Here is an 18,899-nt window from a genome sequence, read left to right as displayed (position 1 = left end):
TCATTTATTTTAACAAACGTTCTTTATTGTAGTTTATTTGCAGAAATGGTTTTCACTTTTTCTCTTTCTTTTCCTAATATGTGAAAATAATTTGAAAGTATCAAGGGTTTCGTATTACCCCTTTCCAGTGAAGTTATGGGAAATGGTGAGTTATCAGACAGAGCAGCTGTACTGAAGCTACATTAATAAACAAGACAATGTGAATTGTCTGCAGTCTGCTAAACCAGCTGTCAGGGTTTGACACCCCCTCTACGGTTGAGTAAGTGTATGATGTCAGTACCAGCTCCTGGAAATTCTATCATACGTGTCTGCAAGTGTCAGCAGGTCTGAAGTCACCATGAATCACGACATGAGCAGCCTGCTTGTGTTAGCCTGGTGTCATCCTAGATGTCAGTGTGTTGCAGGTTCAAGAGTGAAAAAGTCACCGAAGCAACAAATATATAGCCAGTCAATGTTGCAGGACCCACACTGGCATTTTTTGCCAGAAAGCAAGCATTAAGTTAAAAATGTACTCTGTGTGAAGCCAAAGCTTTCACTTTCTCTTCAGACTACCCCATGCACATTTGAAAAAACAACAACATGCAAATAGAAAGAAAGACAGGTAAAGGGCAGGCTTAAAAGTTAGTTTCAGCGAAAAGGTTTCAGTGTAATGAGGCCAATTATATGTGTTTTTACATTTGAGTTAAGAGGGAAAAGCTCAAAATTGATGGCCTGTTCTAAAGTAATCCTCACAATGTAATTACAGTCCAAGTTCACTGCTCACTCCATTGTGTTTTTGGCAAACTGGAACTAAGTTTGAAAAGTCGGCACATGTTCACTCTTGCTTTGTTTTCTTGTCGGGAAAAGGTGGGGAGAAAGTGGAGAAAAAAAGAAACTAGATTAAAAGCAAATCCTCCAGAGCCTGTGGAGTGAGTCACCTGGTGTGTCTTTTAAACTGGCTTTTGAGGAAACGGCCATTATTGTAACTGGCAGTACGTTCACCTCTGAGTGAGAAATTTTGAATTCAAATGCAAACCCGGGAGGGATCAAAGCAGGCTATGAGTGAAGAAACAAATAGAAGGAAAGTTAAAGTAAAGCAAACAAATCAAGTGCCAAAGCAAGACAAAAAGAGCATCTCACTTTGCTGTCGGTTTAAGCAGTGACGCACAATGCTTAACCCTGAAACTGACAAGTTTTGACCTCAGGAATGTTGAACTGAGGTCAAGAAAAAAAACACCATCTCTCCCCATTCCACCAGGGCTGAGAGCTGTCATCCTTAATTACTGCCAACTGGTTATCATCATACTTAAAAAAACAAATCCAGATTGGACTTAGTGCCTGTGCAATCAAGACACAAAGGAGCAACTCTTCAATGTTATCAGTGTGAGTTTTTTTTTATGTTGTTTTGTTTAGTTTGGGTGGGGGTTGCTTCTTGGATTGACCACAGAAATAAAGTGATCAGCAACACTTCCAACACTTATAATAGAAAAACAAGAATATTAGTCAGATTTATTAGTGTCAAATCTCGGAAGAATCAGTCAATGTTTCGTGACAAGCTGTTTTGAAAAGGGCAGAACACCTTTGCTTAAGGCAACTTGGTATTTACTAATACGCTCAGCCATTTACGCGTAGTTTGTATTTCGTCACGATTCAAGCGAACAGAACTGAGGTGTAAAATGAATTTGTGCCAAATGAAGTGGCGTCGCAACCTTTCCCACCCAGCCTAAAGAGTTTCGCAAATACAAGGTGTGGTTTCTGTCCAAAAGCAGTCAGCTTCCGTCTATTCACAGCAGACTGTTATCTGCGCAACAGGAGACGGGGCGGGGAGAGACGCACGGTCTGTTTGCTGTCCAGACAGCAGAGCAGAACTAAAAAAAAAATTTGAAAAACTAGTTTAGAGAAACAGAAAACTCAGCAAATCGTCAGAATGTACGGTTCTAATCAAAAACTTCACACCATGGGACAGAGGAGTAATTCCCGACCCGATTTGACCGGAACTTACAGAAACGAAGTGTTCGTCGGTGGAAACGGCTATCATGGAGATTACCAAGCGGGGGAAGGTGGATACACCGTGAAAACTTCCAGCTTTTCCAAATCCTCCATGCACGGTGCCGTTGGAATGAAGGTGCCCGGCACCATGATTGGAGGCGCAGGTGTTGGAGCCAGGTAAAAAGCTTGAAATCACCTGTTGTATCACTTAAATCGAAGCAAACGTGACGCGGGGATAAACGAAAACGAGGCAGGGAATTAAAATTAAATAACGTAACAAAAACATTTAGAGAATGTCGTTTCTGCTGTGTTAACCCAGAAAAATAACACTTTGATTAAGCTTTTTAGTAGACGAATGGTTCTGATTTTACACCTGGTTAGAGCATGTCATGATGCAGGTTCCTGCGAACCTGCTCCGAATGAAAACTGCGTATGCAAACTGACCTTTGAATAGCACAGGGGTTAATCATTGGATATTGTACCGGACAGAATATATACATGTAAACTTCATTGATTCTCGGACATCGACTTGTTTGATAATATACATTATTTGTGTTATAGTGATATGTTCTAGAAATCCCTGTTGTGACATTCCTTAGCCTATTTCCCAATGTCACAACAAAACAAAGGAATACTTGAACACACCCCTTAAAATGTCCCACTGATGTCAGTGTCTGCACCAGAGCTGTAAATACCTCTATACATAGTTTATTTATTGCAAGGAAAGATTGAAGTAATATACTGGAAATTTCTTAATTGAGATTCTTTGTTGTTTTGTTTTCAGTTCCGGTCACGCTAGGGTGACCCATTACATATAACCAGACTTTCAAATACAAATAATGAGTGTTCACTGGATTGAAATAACACTTATTCATTTATAAGTGGGTGTATTGCTGTTATGTTCTTTTTTTTCTTTGAGAAAATTGGATTGAGCACTTTCTCTTTCTCTGAGATTATTTACACCTATTGCAGTTTAACCAATTAACTGTACTTTTTCAGCTTTTTTCAACTTTTTATTCAAAATCTCCATTTCTTCTTTTCCCTTATGTGTAGTGCACAGGCAGTTCAACGCAAAGCCTCCTACCTGATAGAGCAATGTCAGAGTTTCCTGGATAACGCTGCGTATATCATCAGCAATGTAAGCTGGCACTGCAAATTCATTTGACTACAAAGTGGCATAACAAAAAAAAACTGTCCCTTTGTTGACTGCTCAAGTATACAGGGGGAATATCATTATGAAGGGCACAGGAAATCAGTGTCTCCTCTTTGTGACTTTTGTAGGGGGGCTCGGCCTTGGATGTGAATAAGTTCTTAGGCATGGCTGCAGAGACCATTGAGCAGCTGAAGATGTGTGGCAGAGATCTGAGCCAAATGCATGTGCAAAATGATGTTTTCAGAAGGTAAGACAAAATCATTTCATTTTATTGTGAACTCGGAGCAAGCAGCGGTGAGCAGTTCAGAGCCCTCCGCATGTGGTGCGCAGTATCTTCCCTTTTTTTCCTCTTTAAAACAGCGTAATCACTGTTCTGCTTTGAAGATTCACTGAGTATTTTCGTGTTTTTGTACATCTCCACAGTGTCGATCACTTACAGCAGATGCACGCCACTATCCATCAGAAACTTGCCGGTACTGCGAGTATAAGACGGAAGAGAGGAAGTGTGGGGAGTGATGGGGAGCGACTCTTTAACGATGCAATGGCCTGGATCGCTCAACAGAAGGTGAGCTCGAAATATCTGATCAAACAGATCACAATGTTGCAAATAATCAAAGTTGTCCCCACCGAACTGTCCCTGTTTCAATGATTTATTTTTGCTGTAACACAATAAATCCAAACTACTTTTACAATTTTTTTTTTACAATTATGCTAATAATTACAAAACTGAGCAAAAGGAGTTTCCCACAGTCTAATTGTTTTCAGCATCATTTCCCTCATCTGATGCAGCTGATTACAGCATCCTCCATAGATGTTTAATAAAACCTGGATCCTACTCCTTAGCAATTTTTAATATTTAACTAAATTTATTTCGGCTTCTAAATAAATGCCCATTCACCGTTTCTTTTTTAATGCAACAGGAGATAGTGAAAGGAGATGCGCTTACCCTAATGTAAGCCTTAACCTAATGTAATCGAAACCATCTGGACTTGCTGCCAAAACTTGATACAAGAGGGAAAGAGGCCAAGGGGGGGTAGCAAGAGGATTGGAACAAAAGAGAGGAGAGAGATAGGGAGTGTGTTGCCATCTTAGAAAGAAGCTGACAGAGAGCTGGGTTGAAAGACATGGAGCAGAAATAGTGGGAGGCAAAAGGTTGTGGAAGCAAAAGGGAAAGGAGCAGTATAGGAGTGTGATATTTGACACTCTGCACTGAGTCAGTAGTTATGGGACAGCCCAGTTCACCTCTTGCATGTCGGTGGGAAAACGCCCTTCTTCTCTCTCAACCCAACCTAACCCTTCCACCCCTAGCAGAAACACACCCTGTCATTCAGTAAACATTCTCTGCCTCACCCCTCTGTATGTCACCGTTGATCTTCCTACCTGCTGTTACCACATGTAGAAGCATGTTTTACACATTATGTGTCTCGGTCTTCATACTTTACGCGTTAGCTAGATAAATGTCACGTGACGAACTATCAATGCATGCAGCACTCTGGTCTCGCCGGCATTTCAATACATAACTATTTGAATATGTCACAGTCAGACATGAACTATTGAAAACATTCTAGTTTGTTGCCTGTAGCTTAAGGCATACGTTTGTGAAGGAAAGAGGAGTGGTGAGAGAACAAAAGGCTTGAGAATGAAGAGTGAAAAAACATGCAACCACAGAGTAGGGGCGGGCTGCGTTGTGTTTGCTGGCAGAGCTCCTATCAAAGCTCAGGGCTGCGAACAAGGGGGGCATAGTTGAAATAGTTTCCTGCCTAACAGTAACTTAATGATTATTTGGTGACACCTAGAGGCTAAAGAGAAAAAGTCAAAGATTTAAGACCAGGGATTCTATAGAAGGGGAAAATCGTGTATCTACTGTGATTTAAAAAGATTTAAAAATGATATGACTGGTGAAATCCTGTGTTTGTCTAAGCTATCTAAGATATTTATAAATATAAGCTTTAGTAAAAAAAACAAGTTAACTTACAGTATGGCCAAGAGTTAAAGCTGGGACAGAAAACTTGACTTGTATGCACCAATGGATGTGATCATTTGCTAAGGTTTCTTTGGACAGCAAATGAATCAAAGACATCCATATATTTTGAATACGGTGATATTCCATCAAAGCATTGATCTCTATTGGCAGTCACTGTATTTCAGTGTGTAATAAAGTGTCACTCTATATTTTAGCGCTTGATTGAGACAGCTCCATGGGGAGAAGACTCAAGTACCATAGATAAGCAAATCACAAGTCACAACAAATTCCACAGCTCGATCCAAGGAAGACAGGAAGTGGAACGTGCCAAAGATGAACTGGTAAGGTGTATTTCATCAGATTTGTTTGCTGTTTTGAAGCGCTTTTAATAGTTTCTTTTTTACTGTACTCTTTTGTGGATTCTCCTAAAAAAAAACTTGTTTATAAAGAGTAGGATCTTATGCAACATGTCAACTAAAGCCTAATATTTACAATGTGAAACTTATCCTTCTTCTTAGATCACAGTGGATGATAAGTACCACTTCAACCTCCTTGAAAATGAATCGGACAACCTGCAGGTAGTTTCATAGAGAGTTTCATTTTGTCAGTGTCAGCAGCTTTGTGCATTGTTGGATTTTTATCATATTCATACTTTTGCCTTGTATTTGTTGCAGAAATTATCTGTCAGCCGCCTGAATCAATTGCGTGAGCTTCAAGCCATCATCGAGGAGATCTCCAGAGCCATCATGTGGGTGAACGATAGAGAGGAGGAGGAGCTTGTGTTTGACTGGGGAGACAAGAACATTGACCAGTACATCCCTAAGAAGCAGGAGAGCTACTCTGTGAGAATCCCTGGCTGATCCCTTTTTTATTAAAATCTTGGGTATGTTGGTTGTCAGTGTCTGCAGTGGAACTCTTACGAATCCTTGCTTCCTGTTTATGTGACAGAGGCTGATGAGGGACCTGGAGGAGAAGGAGAAGGAGTTAAACAAGCTGAAAACGAAAGCAACCAGTCTCATTAACAGCAACCATCCTGCTTCAGATAAGATTGAGGTAATGTCCTCAGCTTTTTCTGCTGTATCTCAAACCACACTTTCTTAGATTTTTGTGTTGATGTCTCTACTGTATGTGCACCCACAGGCCTATATGGACACCCTGCAAACCCAGTGGAGCTGGCTTCTCCAGATCACTAAATGCATCCATGTCCATTTGAAAGAGAATTCTGCCTACAGTCAAGTAAGTGCTCAGTCCTACTTGTTTTCAAATGAAAACAGAGTGCATGTCTTTTCATGGAAACAATTTTTTTTGTCTGTCTTCAGTTTTTCAAGGAGGCCAACGAGACTTATGCGAAGCTGAAGAGGGATCATGAGATGATCCAAAGCAAATTCACCTGTAACAAGAACACCTCACTGGAAAACCTCAATGAACTCCTAAAAAACCTTGAGGTACCATTACACATTATTACTGTTAAGTGAAATTAACCTGTGTTAATTTCTCTGTATCTGTGAAGCCAAACAAGCTACAAAAATAAATATATATATTCTGTTGAGAGAGATGGCTGTCAACATCTGTATGCAAATTGAGCTAGTTAGGAAGTCTTTATGGAGCCCTTCAGCATGTCTACATGTACATAAATAAAAATGGAAAAAAAATTAATAAATGAATAAACAACTTCTCAAAGTTTCAGTACACATTGCCTCTGTTAAAATCTTTTATCTGATTTCCACCACAGATGGAGAAAGAACGGATCACGGAGAACAAGAGGCAGGTCCATAGTCTGGTTAACAAGTCCAAGTCCATAGTCCGGCTGAAACCTCGCAACCCTGAGGAGAAGAGCAGCAGCACTGTCATGGTCCAGGCCTTATGTGACTTTAAACAGGACCAGGTGGGATATGTTATTTCCCTCTCTCCATCGCACAGGCTTAAAAGACATTGTGCAAACGGACACAGAGAATGAAGTGAAATCTAACAAGTATAACTCAGTGTGTCCTCTTTTTCTATGTTTCAGAAAGGTATATTGAAAGGGGATGAGGGCATCCTGAAAGACAATTCACAGCGCAGCAAGTGGCTTGTGACAGGTCCCGGAGGTCTTGAAATGTCGATTCCCTCAGTGTGTCTGCTCATCCCACCTCCGAACCCACTCAGCATCAGCCTTGCCAGCAAGTAAGAAACACTCAGAGATGGGGAAGGATGCAGATCAAAAACGATCTGAGAAAACCCCACACAGGTGTTTGTTAAGCCTATGAACATCTTGTGTGGAAAGACGGATTTATTTCAATTATTGTACAAACATCATTTTTCCTACACATTAGATATTTTGGGGGAAATCATGCCCAGTTATCTCGTCATTATGACTGCTAAGTTTAAAGTTCCTCTTGAAGAGTTGCTGATGGCTTGTCTTGTTCTCAGAAATGAGCAGTACTATGAGGCCATCATGGGGATTTGTAATCAGCTCTACATCAACATCAAGAGCCTCATCTCCTGGCAGTATTGCATCAAAGACCTCAATTACATCAACTCCCTCACTCTCAGTATGGTAAGAAGTCACAAAGTTTATACTAAACCTAAAATAAGTTCCATGCCAGGCCAATATTTCCATAATACACTGGCACACTGTACTCGCCTCCTGTGTCTTTTGCTTCATCCAACCTTTCTCAATTGTCTGGCAGCTGTCGACTATGCGTCCTGAAGAGTATCGCAGCATGATCAAAAGGCTGGAGACTCACTACCAGGAGTTCATGCAAACCAGCCGAGGTTCAGAAATGTTTGGGGAAGACGACAAGAAAACCATCCAAGGCCACTTTGACAAAGCCCAACAACACTATGATACACTGATTATCCAGCTGCCTTCATACAGTGAGTTTGCATTGTCTTTCTTTTGCTCCAATTGTGAGAGAGCTACATTTCTGGTTTTAATTATCTGTGTATTCATACAAAATCATTTGATCTTTAGTTTGGTTTGAGACTTCTTTTGTTTGGTACAATCCGTTTTGTACAATTGCTGTCACTCACGTAATTCTTTGCATTTTAATAGTGTTGATCTTTACCTACTTGGTTTAACTGTAAATATAAATTAGTAATAAATATGTTGGATGGTTTTTGGATCGTACGCATATGTCTGTGTAGAAATTCTCACAGATTTGGGTAGATAAACAAAACTAATGTCTCGTAAACTCACGTATTCACTGTAAATGCTGCTTTAACCTGAATAATTCTGAACGCTTAGACACTTTAATACTTTGGTTTTTCCCCAAAGGCAGTGTTAAAAAAAAATTAGTTTTATACACTTTCTCCGCCTGTTCCAAAAAAAAAAAGGGTTCCAACTGAACCATGGCATTTGCGGTGCACAAATGCAAACACAGCTGCTAATTTAGAAAAAATAGCACTAATTTTTTCTACTATTAATTTCGATTTCTCAACTTTTCCACCAATGTTATAAAGAAGAAGAAGGGGTGAAGTCTGAACCTCAAAAGCCAGACTCTCAGAAAGTCATCTCGTCAACTACCACCAAAGTCAAGACCCAGTGTCCTCCAGCCAGTTCTACTGTCAGCCTCACGCTGCTCAACAGCCTGCAAGAAATCCGACAGCGGCTGGAGATGGCTGAATCGGGTCTCACCAGTCATCTTCACATTCCCCTGGGGGATAACAGTGTGCATGAGTGCTCGGTGCACATTCAGAAGCTGCAGGTATGCAACCATTTGGGTTTTTTTCACAGTAAAATTGGGAACTGATTTCTTAAAGGTTCCTTTGACAAAGCACAGAAATTTCCTTTATAAGTCTCGATTTAACAAAATGTCCCATTGTATTAATTTCCAGGGTGTGCACCAAGATCTGGAGACAATTCACGATGATTACCTCCGCCTGAGGGAGATGATTACAAAGCAGCTAAAGACCATACCTGCGGACTCAGAGCAGGCCAAGTTCCTCCGCTCTGAACTGGAAATCATCAACCAAAAAGTGAGAGGACTGCAGGGTCTCTCTTCAACTTATTTTCAGAGGTAGTGTATATGAGCCTGACCAGCTCTATCCTTTTTTTGCCATAAGTATGTGAATTTCGGCTACATACAGCAGCAGGTTCATCTCTTTAACTTTTCATTGAATGTATTTTCTGTGTCTCCAACAGACTGGTGGCACTTAAGGCCTTGCTTCAAAGTCTTAATCAGGCTGAGGATATCATAAAGGTCCATGAGGCCCGGCTTACTGAGAAGGATACCAGCTCCCTGGACATCCGAGAGGTGGAAAATCATAGGATCACACTAAAGGTTTGAGTCCCTTTCCATATATTTGTACATATTTAAATGCACATATATATATATATATTAAACGTCTGACACATTTTGTAGTAGGTCATTATTTTTATGGGACTTTAAATTAAAAGACGGTAGAATTGTACTTTTATGCACAATTATAATTAATTGGTTCATTTAAAAAGAAAACAAAACAAAAACAATCTTCTTTTTAATTAATTTCCCTAAAGCATAAGGCGGGGATTTAGTCAATAAGTCAACAGTCATGTTGTGCAAACATTTTCATAACTCTGGTGGTAAGTTAGATTTTGTCTATGCACTGACATAAACCTCATCTGTGATTCTATCATAAAGCAAATGAAGAATGAGCTGGAGCAAAAACGAGACCTGCTGACATCAATGGAATCTGACCGGAATAAAGCGTTTCACTGGAATGGTCAGATTTCTGAGTCCTTTCACAAGTGTGACGTTGATTTGTCCAAGTACTCGGACCTGGTGGGCCAGATGTGTGATCGCTGGCACCGCATCCAAAAGCAGATTGATAGCAGGTATAACTAGATGGTCAGTACACATTCCTCAGTGATGGCAACAACACTAGCAACATCCTTTCATTCTTTCCCCTTCCTCCTTCCTCCTCAGATTGTGGGATTTGGACAAGCAAGAAAAACAGTTACTACAGTATCAGCAGAGCAGCACGTCCCTGGATCAGTGGATAGACAATGCCAGGAAGCGCCAGGACAATCTTCAGTTGGTTAAGATTAATGACATCCAGGCCCTAATGGAGCACCTCAACCAACAAAAGGCATGTCTTTCCATTTAAACTAATTTATCATTATCAGTACTAAAATTAGAATGGAAATGGTTTTGAATTTTAAAAAGCAAACAATTTCTATTTGATTAAGGTTCTAAAACTTGTTAGCATGTGTGGATTACTTTAAATTGTATAGCAGCCAGTGTGGAAAGTGTTGCAAAATGGCAGTTGTTCCTAAAATGATTAATGAAATTCAAGGTGAGAAGATTTAATTCAAAAGTTGGAGTTTTTTTGCACAAGAACTTGATAGCACTGAACAGACTTGGGTCAGATTTAGTCAATGATATTTCTATTTATACTTTTTTGTTGAATAGGCACTTCACAATGAAATTAAAGGCAAGAAGGAGAAAGTAGAGGATGTGCAGAAAAATGCAGACACCTGTGCTGCCTCTATAAAGGTTGGTAGGCAGTCACTGTTTACTTTTTTTTTTTTATTCAACCTAAAATTTGTTAAGGTATTTTGCCAATATGCCAAATATATTTTTGGTTCAAAATGTATGGTTTGTTTCAGGACTATGAGATGCAGCTTGCTTCATACAGTTCCGGACTGGAAACGTTGCTTAATATTCCCATCAAGAGAACTATGCTGCAGTCCCCTGCTTCAGTGGTCAGACGACAGGTATAAGCACTGGCCTTCAATTAAGTCACTCTAATCTAAACCTCATCTGTATATTCACATGTTATATTAGTCATGAATTTTATGAATGAATTTCTGATCTGTTTCTTCAGTTCTGTTTAAATTCAGTGGTTATTTCTTTTGTATTATGTGTTTATTCTATACTGTCAGGGTCAATTGCTTAGTTACAGTAATTTGAAAATAAGACCAGATAGTAATTAATATTAGACTGCTCAATATCAGTATTCATCCTCTAATATTAATTTCTATCAGGCTGCTGACCTCCAAGCTCATTACATTGAGCTACTTACCCGCTCTAGTGATTACTACAAGTTCCTTGGGGAGCTGCTGAAGAACATGGAAGAGTTGAAGGTAGATATTCTGTAAACCAATGATGCCATTTTTGTACATTGATTATATGTGTAAAAGAAAGTAGTTTAAAAAAAAAATGATCTGAACTCGCATTGTCTAACTATATGAGAGCAGGTTACTGATGTGTTCTCTGACTTTGATGCTCTTCTCAGTTAAGGAACACCAGAATTGAGGTGCTGGAGGAAGAAATGAGGCGTCTAAAGGATGACCTCCTGGATGGCAACCAGAAAAACAAGTCTTTGGAGGATGCTTTGGCCCGTTACAAGCTAGAGCTCAGTCAATCAAAAGATGAACTTTTATCTATGGAGGAAGTGAAGAGAACCACAGTACTGCAAGTTAATGCTGCCAAGGATAGCTTAGGCAGCACACAGAACCAGATTCAAGGTCTGAATGAACAGCTGACCCGCATTACATACCAGCTGGATGAGGAAAAGAGAAAAAGAAGACTAGCAGAAGAGCGATACAACAGCCAGCAAGAAGAGTATGAGGCTACAGTTCGTCGCAGACAGAAAGAATTGGAAGAGCTTAACTGGATAAAGATTGACTTAGAGAAGTCTGTGAAAGACAAGGAACGTGAGCTTGAAAGGCTGAAGATACAACTCGAGGAAGAGGCAACACGCCGGCGAAATGCTGAATCGGATATCTCAAAGGTAAGAACACAGTGCACCCAGGAGATTAGTCAACTTAAGCAGACTTACGAGACAGAGATCCACGTTACCAAGACCACCATTCTGAAAGCAACACAACAGAAGAACGAAGATGCAGCAGAGCTGAGGCTGCAAATTGAGAAACTCAGTGCTGAGAAGAGAGATCTCGAGGAAGAGTTGAGGAGACTAAGGCAGTCTGTTGCTCGCACAGAAGAGCAGAAAATCAAGGCAGAGAAGGACGTCAGCCAGCAGAGGGCCTCAGTGGTACAAGAAACAAGGATACGCAGTGAGCTGGAGGTGCAGCTGAGAACGGTCTTGCAGCAGAGAGGAGATGATGAGCTCAAGTTAAAGGAAGTCAACAAAAACTATCAGGAAAAGTCCAAACAGATAAGCATGCTGACGCTGAACCTGGAGGAAGAGGGGAAGAAGAGGAGAGCTTTGGAATTGGAAATCAGTCATCTGAAACAAGCTGAAGCGGAGCTTAAGGCAAAAAACACCTCCTACCTTGAGACGATGAACAAGCTTAAAGTCTCTGAGCAGGAGATCCGCATCACCCGAGTGGAGCTGGAAAAGCAGAGCAGTGAGAAAACTAAGGCTGAGCAAAGTTCTGCCAGACTGCAGAACCGTATCCGGGAACTTCAGTGCTCTCTGGATGGGATGGAAGCTGAGTTGGAAAAGCAAAAGAAGGCAACACAGGAGGAGTTCACCCGTAGAAAGCGTATGGAGGCTGAGTTAGAGAGGATGACACATACCTGCAGAGAGCACACCACCACAATTAACTCACTGAAATCTATTCAAATAGAGACTTCCAACTCGGGGAGAAAGTATGAGCAGGACCTCAGGGCTCTACAGGAGGCACTGGACAAGAGCTTGAGGGATCATAAAGCCACCAAGGAGGAGCTGGTGGCTGTGACAGCTGAGCTAAAGACACTAAAACAGAAGCTTCAGCAGGAACTCGTTCGAATTCATGAACTAAACCAACGTAACGAAAGCCTGTACAAGACCATCGAGGAGAAGAGCCGACAACTTAACGAATACAATAAAGAGATTGAAATGCTGAAGAGTCTGACACAGGACCTCACAAAAGAGAGGCTGAGGTTAGAAGAGGAGCTGAGAGCAGTAAAACACGAGAGAGATGAACTGAAGATGAACAAAGATGCCATTGATGGAGAAACTGTCACTCAATTGTCAGCCTTGCATGTCCAGCTTCAGAGTAGCACCAAGAGGACAACAGAGCTCCAGGTTCTCATCAGTGACCTGACCAAGGAGAGAGAAAAACTTAAACTGGAAATAGAAAAATTCCAAAAGCAGTCAATTGAGGTATTTTGATTGCACTAAAGGATCTCCTCAAACTAAATCATATTACTACTTGCATGGTTGGTTATATCTGCTTTAAAACTGATTCTGACTTAAAAGTAGCCCTGCAATATTTGTTACAATAACGTATACCTCTTTTAGAATTGATAGAGCATGAAATTCACTTACTCACAAATGCTGCTGTTTAGATATGCATGTAATTCAACTTTTCAGTAATGCCACACTATGTCACTCAACTTTACTCATGCATAGTAACAAGCACATTAATAAACACTATACACTAACATGTTGGAAAATGTATGTGAACTTTGCTGACAAACGGAGGATACGTGATTGAATTCCATCCTCTTATGTTGATGTTTTATATGCGACAATGGAAATAATATTACAACACATAACAGTGCTCCCTTATCTCTCCACAGACATCCATGATTGTGCATGACTCACAAAGCCAATACAGTGAGCTGCTGCTGGAGAAGGATAGTTTGCTATCCAAGCTTAAACTGATGGAGCAGGACAAGAACCGTCAGCAGCGACTTGAAGAAGAGCTAACTCGCATCAAACTCACTTTAGAGACTGAGATTCGTAACAAACAGAGGTTGCAAGATGAAAAGAATTCCATTCTGAATGAGTTTAACTCCATGAAAAGCCAATATGAACTGAAAGATAGCCAGATTAGACATTGTGAATCAGACAGGGACAAGGCAGAACGAGAGAGGCTGTCCCTGAAGAGTGAGATTGAGAGGCTCATGATGGAGCTCAGGAGTGTCGATGAGAGGTACAAAAGCCGTCTGTTGAGCTCAGAAAATAAGGCATCCGAACTGACTCTGAAGAGAGACTCCCTGGAGAGAGAGATACAGAGATTAAAGCAGAGACCAAGCAGTCTAAATAGGCAGACCCAGACAGATGAGAAGGTTGTAACAATTGATCCATCAAAGCTCGTATTTGATGGGGTGCGCCGCAAAGTCACAGCCCACCAGCTTTGTGACTGTGGTATTATCAGTAAAGCTACCCTGGATGATCTCCTGAAGGGAAAAAAGACAGTGGACGAAGTAGCTGTGGACATCCAGCTTAGTCTTAAGGGCACTGGAGTTATTGCTGGAATGACAACAGGCTCTCAAGGAAAAATGCCATTCACTGAGGCCAAACACAAGAATCTCCTCAGTGCAGAGAGTGCTCTGATGCTCCTAGAAGCTCAAGCAGCAACAGGTTTCATAATGGACCCTGCATTTAATGAGAGGATGCCTGTGGATACTGCCTGTTCCAGAGGGATTGTAGACACAGAAGACAGAGACATCTTAGTGGCAGCTGAAGCAGCTAGCATAGGCTTCAAGGATCCATACACAGGCAAAGTATTGTCTGTGGGACAGGCTTGCAAACATGGCCGCATTGACAAAGAAACTGCCATCCGCTTGCTCCAGGCTCAGGAGTCCGTGGGAGGAATACTGGACCCTGTTCTGAGTGTTTTCCTTCCAAAAGATCTGGCCTTGGATCGCAATCTTATAGATGAGGACCTGTACAGGGCATTGAATAAAAGACCTACCTGCTATCTGGATCCAGCAACAGGAGAGAAGATAAATTACAATGACCTTAGGAAGAAGTGTACCATGGAACCCGTGTCAGGCTTGCTCCTACTTCGTGGTCCAGAAAAGCCCATGACTGTGAAGGGTATCCGAGGTGAAGTCTCTGTCTCAGATCTTGTCAAATCTGAACTACTTGATGAAACTGACCTGCAGAAGCTTAGTCAAGGAAAACTCTCCAGCAAAGACATTGAGAACAAACTAAAGTCTTATCTCTTCGGGTCTACATGTATTGCAGGGATCTATGATGAGGCCAATGACAGAATTATGCCTCTCTATCAGGCAATGAAAGAAGGTCTGCTCATGAGAGGAACCACTCTGGAGCTTCTTGAGGCTCAAGCTGCTTCCGGCTTTGTTGTTGATCCAGTTAACAATGTCTTCTTGACTGTGGATGAAGCCTCAAAGAGAGGCATCATAGGGAAAGAGTTTAAGAATAAGCTGTTGTCTGCAGAGAAGGCAGTAACAGGATACAGAGACCCATCTACAGGAAAGATAATCTCCCTATTCCAGGCTATTGAGAAAGATCTTCTTGAGAAAGGTCATGGAATCCGGTTGCTTGAAGCTCAGATTGCGAGTGGGGGGATTATTGACCCTGTTGAGAGTCACCGTATTGATGTCTCTGTTGCTTATAAAAGAGGATATTTTGATAAGGAGATGAATGAGATCTTAACCTATGAAGGAGATGACACAAAAGGTTTCTTTGACCCTAATACAAAGGAGAATTTGACTTATCTTCAGTTGAAAGAGAGGTGCATCACAGATCCCAAAACAGGCCTAATACTTTTGCCACTTGGTGACAAGCGGAAGGCCAAGACGTCACAGGAAAGCCGCACCAATGTTCTCCGCAAGAGGCGGGTAGTAATCGTTGACCCAGACACTGGGCTTGAGATGTCAGTAAGGGAGGCCTATCACCGGGAGTTAATAGACTATGACACTTTCTTAGACTTGTCAGAGCAGGAGTGTGAGTGGGAGGAAATTACTATCAAGGGGTCAGATGGCTCTTCACGTTTGGTGATTGTGGACAGAAAAACTGGAACGCAGTATGACATTCAGGAGTGCCTGGACAGCGGTGTCATTAACCAAAAGTCTTTAGACCAGTATCGGGCTGGAACACTAACCTTGACACAGTTTGCTGACCAAATTACCAGTAGAACCAGCAGCACTGAGATGACCATTGCAGCCAGCAATGTTGATGACATGGTCACCTGCAGCAGCCCCACCCATGCCACACCATCTTCTCCTACAGTCCGTAAACGCTTCAACAGTATTTCTATCACAGTGTCACCCGCAGAAATGTTTGATGACCACAGCCCTGTGGCAGCCATATTTGACACAGAGACCTTGGAAAAGATAACTATTCCTGAGGGGCACAGAAGGGGCATAGTTGACACTATTACAGCACAGAGGTTGCTGGAAGCCCAGGCTTGCACAGGTGGTATCATCAACCCTTCTACTAGTGAACGACTGTCGCTCGAAGATGCCGTCCATCAGAGCATCATTGATGAAAGCATGGCTTCTAAGCTGAAAGCTGCACAGAAAGCTTACATTGGTTTTGAGGATATGAAGACCAAAAGAAAGATGTCTGCAGCTGAGGCAGTAAAAGAGTCATGGCTGCCTTATGAGGCTGGCCAGAGATTTTTGGAGTTTCAATACCTGACAGGAGGCCTGATAGAGCCTGGCACAGGACGCCGCATCACCATTGAGGAAGCCATCCGCAAAGGTTGGCTAGATGGTCAAGGGGCTCAGAAGCTGCAGGACTCTCGAAACCACCAAAAGAATCTGACCTGTCCTAAGACGAAACTGAAGATCTCATACAAGGAAGCCATGGACAACTGCATGGTTGAAGAAAGCAATGGCATGAAGATGATTCAGGCTTCCTCCATATCCACCAAGGGTATCAGCAGCCCTTACAATGTCTCTAACCCAGGATCTCGCTCTGGGTCCAGGGCTGGTTCCCGAACTGGCTCTAGAAGTGGATCTCGCAGAGGCAGTGTGGATTACTCCTCTTCCTCTTACAGCTACAGCTTCACTTCCAGCAGTAGCACCTATAACTCTTAATGCATATCACAAAAAAATCATGTTAGACAAGTTATTGACACCAACTGCTTTGCAATTTTAAAGTTTTTTATTATTATAATTAAAAATGTTTGCTTCATATGAATGTTTAGCTTCTTATGAGCTTTGGCAGGGTTTGATAGTTGAATTACTTAATCTGATAGTTAATACATATCTGTTTTGATTTTTTGCAATTTTAAAAATTCAGTGTTTCAATATAAAATACTGAGTATTATGCACACTCTTGTTAAAAAAAACAAACAAGTGTTGAATATTTCTTATAACCTATTTTACCATGTACCGTTTTTTAAATTTTACTTAGTTGTTTTTGCCTGTTGACCTAAGCCTCGTTGATTCACCAGAATTAATTTAGAGTTTATTGTATTCTTTTTTTCTTTTTTAGAATTAATCAATTTTTCTTCTTATTGCAGCTTCATTCATGTATGTTTTTTTTATATATATATTCAAAGATAATTTTTGTTAACCTCAATTGCTTTGCTGAAACTTCATTAAGTAATGATTTACTATGAAAGTTCTGTTCTTCTTAAATGTACCCTCTTGAGTGATTACAAATAAAGTGGTTACAACACTTTCAGTGCATTTCTTAATCATCCATTTACACCTGTATATTACACCAGTGTATGAAGATAAGGTAATGTTTGTTTCGACTGTTTTCCAATAGATTGCATTAATTGTAATCCTATTCATTAGAATAAAAGATAGCATTCGTTGGAATATAAAATCTTACACTTGCATTGTAGTTTAGTATTTGCAGTAGTTGTATTAAATGTAATATAAGAATATCTTTATTCATCCCACAGTGAGGATTTTTATTTTGTTACAGCAGCAGCAGCAAGATATAAAAAAGTAAGTAACAGTATAAACAATATAAAACATATATACATACAGCTTGTATAAACAGTGTTTTAATTTACACATTTATGAAGAATTTGGTAACAGTTCATTTATGAGAGAACAAGATCCCTACCTAAACAATTGAAATGATAATGCAAGTTTACAGTGTATGTCGATTTAATGGGTTGGAAAAGTACAGATGTAGTCATAAATTTTAACAATATTTAACTAAATCTATGCCTTAAGTTATTGAAGTCATCACTACTGAATTGTCCAAATTGGTTAAATCAGCATCTATGATATATAATTGTTGTACCACAATTAACCTTGGATGAGAAGAAACATTTCAAGAGACTTCAACACAAAGGACCTAGAACATCTTGGGTTGTAACTTTGGCTGTCATGAATAAACTGGACTTGACATTTCTATTCTGTAGAACAATCTGTGTGCAAAGAAACTGAAGAAACCAGTTGCTGGACCTTTGGGAGAAGGGTGCTTTTTGATTCCTGTCTGATCAAAGATTCAAGCTGCTCAACAGTCCTGGGTCTTCTATGTCATGTTTTACATTTCATTATGCGTCAAACGCTTTCAGTTGGTGGAAGGTCTGGACTCTTCTACTACAAAGCCTTGCTGTTGTAATAGATACTGTATGTAGTCTAACAATGGTGTTGCTTTCCTGAAATATGAAAGGCCTTCCCTGTAAAATACATCATCTGGATGGGTGCATATTTTACCAAAAAACCTGTACACACCTTTCAGGACGGATGGTACCTTTTCAGATGTGCAGTCTAGTCTAGAAGAGACAGCATCCATAATAAAGATTCTCAGATTTCAATCAATTGAAATTCCAATTTTCAGTGATGGTGTTTTTACACATGAGACCTCTTTTTTGCACGATAGAGGTCCAACCTGCAAATTATTAACCTGCAACTTGTTCCTGCAGCTGTTTAGGACCAGTACTTTTCAAGCTTTTTGTTGCCTTGCTTCAAAGTTTTTCGTTGCTGCCACCAAATTCAAGGTGAAATAATAAAAATGTTTCACTTTCAACGTGTGAGATGTTTTCCTATGTTCTATTGTGAGTAAAACGTCACTTTATGAGATTTGCAGGTTTTATCGAAATTTATACAGCATTTGAACATTTCAACTTTTTTAGCTTGGGTTGCACAATTAGTACATGTAAACAAAGAAGAAAAAAAAGGTCTGTTTAGGTCAGCTCAAGAAAAGATGTTTGTAAATATTTAGTAATAATACTATCAAGTGTTTTTATGCTGTAGATTTTGATGACAATTTTACTGTACTTTTACGTGTAGTACG

At 40.5% G+C, this 18,899-nt stretch overlaps 1 protein-coding gene across 3 annotated transcripts; it reads left to right on the top strand.

Moving 5' to 3' along the window:
* Positions 1 to 1,750: 1,750 nt before the first annotated feature.
* dspa (desmoplakin a) lies at positions 1,751 to 17,296 on the top strand. Of its 3 annotated transcripts, none has more exons than XM_075483309.1 (24): positions 1,751 to 2,145; positions 3,022 to 3,106; positions 3,250 to 3,368; positions 3,545 to 3,686; positions 5,300 to 5,425; positions 5,603 to 5,662; positions 5,759 to 5,926; positions 6,033 to 6,137; positions 6,225 to 6,320; positions 6,404 to 6,529; positions 6,817 to 6,969; positions 7,093 to 7,247; positions 7,494 to 7,620; positions 7,754 to 7,940; positions 8,529 to 8,770; positions 8,901 to 9,082; positions 9,208 to 9,346; positions 9,686 to 9,879; positions 9,971 to 10,133; positions 10,457 to 10,540; positions 10,654 to 10,761; positions 11,032 to 11,130; positions 11,283 to 13,097; positions 13,517 to 17,296. In XM_075483309.1, exons 1-24 carry the CDS (start codon positions 1,907 to 1,909, stop codon positions 16,730 to 16,732), a joined length of 8,130 nt encoding a protein of 2,709 aa, XP_075339424.1. In that variant the 5' UTR covers positions 1,751 to 1,906; the 3' UTR covers positions 16,733 to 17,296. The 3 variants fall into 3 exon arrangements, with proteins under 3 accessions (XP_075339424.1, XP_075339423.1, XP_075339426.1); XM_075483308.1 differs by having other exon boundaries at positions 8,526 to 8,770; XM_075483311.1 differs by having other exon boundaries at positions 8,526 to 8,770; positions 11,283 to 11,780; positions 13,517 to 17,294.
* Positions 17,297 to 18,899: the final 1,603 nt, after the last annotated feature.

This window comes from Odontesthes bonariensis, chromosome 14 (assembly GCF_027942865.1).
Source record: "Odontesthes bonariensis isolate fOdoBon6 chromosome 14, fOdoBon6.hap1, whole genome shotgun sequence".
Taxonomy (NCBI): Eukaryota; Metazoa; Chordata; class Actinopteri; order Atheriniformes; family Atherinopsidae; genus Odontesthes; species Odontesthes bonariensis.
The sequence above is the reverse complement of the archived record's forward strand: the minus strand, read 5'-3'. Positions and strand labels throughout refer to the sequence as shown.